Source organism: Hippoglossus hippoglossus, chromosome 5 (genome assembly GCF_009819705.1).
Source record: "Hippoglossus hippoglossus isolate fHipHip1 chromosome 5, fHipHip1.pri, whole genome shotgun sequence".
NCBI lineage: Eukaryota > Metazoa > Chordata > Actinopteri > Pleuronectiformes > Pleuronectidae > Hippoglossus > Hippoglossus hippoglossus.
The window spans coordinates 9726385-9730702 of NC_047155.1; the positions used below are offsets into that span (position 1 = coordinate 9726385).

The 4318-nt window shown below is 42.1% G+C and overlaps 1 protein-coding gene across 1 annotated transcript; it reads left to right on the top strand.

The window, feature by feature from the left end:
- Positions 1-245: 245 nt before the first annotated feature.
- Positions 246-3513, top strand: LOC117761878 (inhibin beta B chain). The gene is made up of 2 exons (XM_034586187.1): positions 246-1317; positions 1690-3513. Exons 1-2 carry the CDS (start codon positions 945-947, stop codon positions 2472-2474), a joined length of 1158 nt encoding a protein of 385 aa, XP_034442078.1. The 5' UTR covers positions 246-944; the 3' UTR covers positions 2475-3513.
- The last annotated feature ends 805 nt before the right edge of the window (positions 3514-4318 follow it).

Sequence of the window (4318 nt, forward strand, 5' to 3'; positions counted from 1 at the left end):
AACTTTGTAAAATATTTGTATTCTATAGCATATGTGTAGGTCCGGGTCACATATCTAGGCCAAGAAGTCTATGTCATTACAACAGAATCACAAAACAAATCCCTGTAGTTTCTGGTGGCTAAAACATTTGGTTAATATCCAAACACACAATACTTTGCTGTATGAGCATATCAGACTGACTGTCTCTTGTTCTTCTCCTCTTCCCCCTCAGACACACACACACACACACACACACACATGAGGCATCATCATTTTGCAACACACTGTGCCACCTTGGAGGGAACATGACAGAGCCTGCTTCAAATACCGCCTGAGAGCCTCGGGCACTTTCCCACATTTTGAAATACAATTCACTTGTTGGTGACAATGAGTTGGATTCATCCTATAACTGGGTTAAAGGGCACCGGATTCCTGCTTCCACTTGGCAAGAGTGATGCAAGGTTGCGTTTACGACTCAGTGGCACCGCAGCGCGCAACGTGGCACAGGGACTTTACCTGTTGTGGTGAAGGAGGAACGACTTTCATTATCATGTATGGAAATCAGTCACTTTTAAGACAACGTGTGCATCAGTGTAACCTACAGCTGTGTCGGGTTACCTGAAGTTGGTTATGTGCGCTACCACACGTCGGTGAGTGTGAGTAAGAAGCGTACGTGTGCGTGCGTTGTGAGAGCGCACGACAGACAGACACTTTGCCAGTAATTTCCTCGGTGCCCCGATGCGCTCATTGGTGCCTCCCTCCAACGTGTCATCAGTTTTTGTGGATTACCCCAGATATCTTCACCTGCTGGAGGGTGAAACACCACTCCTGTCTCTCAGCTGCTCTCCTCACGGTGTCCAGCTGCAACAAGAACCTTTGACAAAACTTGTCTCGTTCACAGAACAACTCAGGGAAGATTTGAAGACTTATTTGCTTTGGTCTTTTTACGCACGACGAACACAGCGATGCATTTATTTGCTTTAGGGTCAAGTATGACGGCTTTCTCTTTGCCATTATCTCTCTTTTTGGCACCTTTGCTGCTGAACGCTCTCCGGGTCAGTGGCTCCCCGTCCCCGGGCTGCGCTTCGTGTGGCTTACCTTCAATGGAGAGAGACGCAGAGGAGAAGCTGATGACAGAAATCGCCAAGCAGCAAATTTTGGAGAAGCTGCACCTAAAAGAGAGACCCAACATAACTCACACGGTTCCCCGGGCGGCGCTCCTCACTGCGCTGCGCAAACTGCACTCGGGGCGCGTCAGACAGGATGGGACTCTTGAACTAGAAAGCGAAATACCTACCAAAGATCCAGGCTATGAAATAGTGAGCTTTGCAGATATAAGTAAGTTTGATATTTACCTTTTATTATGTAAAGCAGTTTTTTCCCCTCTACATGTCACAGAAAGGCCACGTTTCATGTGCGCAATATGCGCAGAAATGATTCTACTTGCTTTGTTAATTAGGCTGCTTAATGTTCTTTTTATGTTCCTTACAATATAGAGACAGTTAAAACTTAGACAGTATCTGTCATCAATGTATAGATTTAAATAGCTGAAAATAGATGGACTTGTCCTTTATTTTTTACAAGTATATGCTGCTTTAAGTTATAAGCATTGTTTTAAATAATTTTCTCTTAGCTGGCAACAAAGGCGGCAACCTCGAGTGTCAAAATATTAACAGTCTGTGTTATTTTCAAATTGTCTTTGATCCGTAGGTAAGATGGACAGTGGTGAGGGGGGCAGCCTCAGCCTCAACTTCCAGTTTCAGCAGGAACGAGGCCAGAGTATCCAGGTTATCGAGTCCTCTCTGTGGATCTATGCCCGCTCTTCTGAGGACCCTCGCCGGGACTCACGACTCTTTGCCAGAGTCTTCCTTTCTGCAGTTGGAGAGGTGTCTGGTAGCAACCGCACCCTGGTGATAGAGAAGATGCTGGAGGTCCAGGACAGTAACTGGCACACCTTCCCCATCACCCGCACCCTGCAGTCATTCCTCGACGGTGGCCAACGCCGCCTACGGCTGGAGGTGAGCTGCGATGAAGATGGGAAGAATCTTTGCTCCCTTGATGACACAGCTAATTCCGCCGCGCACCAGCCCTTCCTGGTGGCCAAGGTGCGTCTCCGGGAGGACCGCTCCAAACACATACTCAGGAAGCGTTCCTTGCATTGTGGGAATGTAGTAAGCGTGTGCTGCAAGAGAGAATTCTACATCAAGTTCAAGGATATCCAGTGGGACGAGTGGATCATTGCACCTGAAGGCTACCATATGAACTACTGCATAGGTCAGTGCCCCCAACATCTGGCTGGTTCCCCTGGAATCGCATCATCTTTCCATGCCACTGTCTTCAGCCAGCTGAAAATCAACGGCATCAACACAGCCACAACTTCATGTTGTGTTCCCACTGAACGCCGGCCACTCTCCATGGTCTTCTTTGACTCTCAGCACAGCATTGTCAAAATGGATGTTCCTGACATGATAGTGGAATCCTGTGGATGCACATAGAGGAGACAGTATGAGAGACATGGTACTTAACATAGATTTGTTTTGTGTGTTTATTGTAGACAGAGACTCACAGAGTGATACAAACACACGTCAACAGAGCAGATGACCAAACACAAAACACTTACTCAGGTAACATCTGACTGATTTGACTTCAAAATGAAAACTGCCTTATAAAGATTATTTAGTTTTAAGGTCTTGTATTATGCAATATGTAAGTAGCAGGCTGCAGAGAAAAACTAAGCTTCTCAATTTTTAAGACAGCAACATAGTTCAATACCTAGTTTCAGGCGAGTGAATATAATTTATGCAAAAATTGTGAATGCAGAAATATTTCATTCATATATCAGAGGCATAAATTAAAGAGAGTAAATGAACTAAGTAACATTAACACATGTTAAACTCAACACAGATCAGAAAGGTGTGATATCAATGTAAAACATTTGGCAGGCGTGCAAACTAGTTCAGACTAGGGCTGATTGATGTCAGACCTGGATTGCAGATGTTGTTTACATTAAGAGAATAATGTGATGCCTTCAAGTGAATCCTTTCTCATTTTTGTCATATTTTGTTTATTTATTTTGTTTTCCAAAATTGCTGCTGGGATTCAGTTCAAAGATGCAGTGAACTGTTTTATGGATCTTAGGAAATTGTGAACAGAAGTGACACGACTTTCAATGCAAATTACATTATATTATATATTATATTTCCTGTATGTTTCATATGTTCACAGTGTCCACATACTGTATAGAGAATCTAAGAGAATCCTAGATTTAAATTGTGCCTTCTTTAAGTCGTGATGACCAAGTGGACTTACTCTTCGAGTATAACTTCGGGAAATTATAACTCACCTGAACTTAACTCAGTAGTATAAATGGCTGGTAATAAAAGCATTTGAGCATCATTCTCAGTTAAAAACTTTGATAATATTTCTAAGATGAAAAAAGGGCTTTGTTAAAATGACAGTTAAATTGAGTTCTGAGTCTAAACTCACTCCCAAATTTGTGATTTCATTTGTTTGCTACGACCTAAAAGCCCAGAGTTTATATTTCCTCCTGCTGCTTTTGAACCTTTTAAAACACTTGAAAATTCCTCATTTGGTTTTTTAAAAGTTTGAGAGCACTGAGAGCAAGCATTGGACTGGGGTCATTTGGGGAAACAGAACTGTACAACTGGAAGCATAATGAAAACAAAATTGGGCCAAGAATATTTCCTTGAGGAACACCATTTTCATAAGGGTCTCTCATGTGTTAGAAAATATTTTTTAGGTTGACATCTCACACAATTCTACTGCTATTCTGATGATTTTACTCTTTTTTACATCCACGAAAAAATGTAATTATATGACAAAGTTATGATAAGGAGCAGTTGTTTTTTACAGTGCAAGAGAACACTGAAATAGAACTGAATCAGTTAAAAACTGCTGAAATCGGCCCTAACCTCACTCTGATTGCAGTTGATGCAGCATGCAGGTTGAAATATGCTTAATCAGCATCTCCACTGTATTATTTACACAAGTCGGCAATCAGTTGGGTAACTGTGACTTTGACAGAATATGACCCCAGGGTTATTTTTCAGCAGCGTCCTCAAACATTTAGCTATTGCTTCAGTGTCAGGTAATGTGAAGGTCTGTGAAGCAGTGGGATCAATGACCAGGGCGCCTTTAAATGATTCACTTGTATTTACACTTTTCAGTTAAAACCTATAAGAAATATTTTTAATACTGGAGTCTATCATTGCAGTTCACAGATTTATCCTGTAAGCACTTCCTGTCACAAGGTTCATTGTGACATTGAGGCGCCATTGTACCATAACTTACTATGCACTTTATCATCCTACTGTATTTT

Excerpts from the sequence above, each read along its gene's own strand:
- LOC117761878 (XM_034586187.1), top strand. The coding sequence starts at position 945 with ATGCATTTATTTGCTTTAGGGTCAAGTATGACGGCTTTCTCTTTGCCA. Across the intron at positions 1,318-1,689 it reads AGTGAGCTTTGCAGATATAA|GTAAGATGGACAGTGGTGAG; the intron begins GTAAGTTTGATA and ends TTTGATCCGTAG.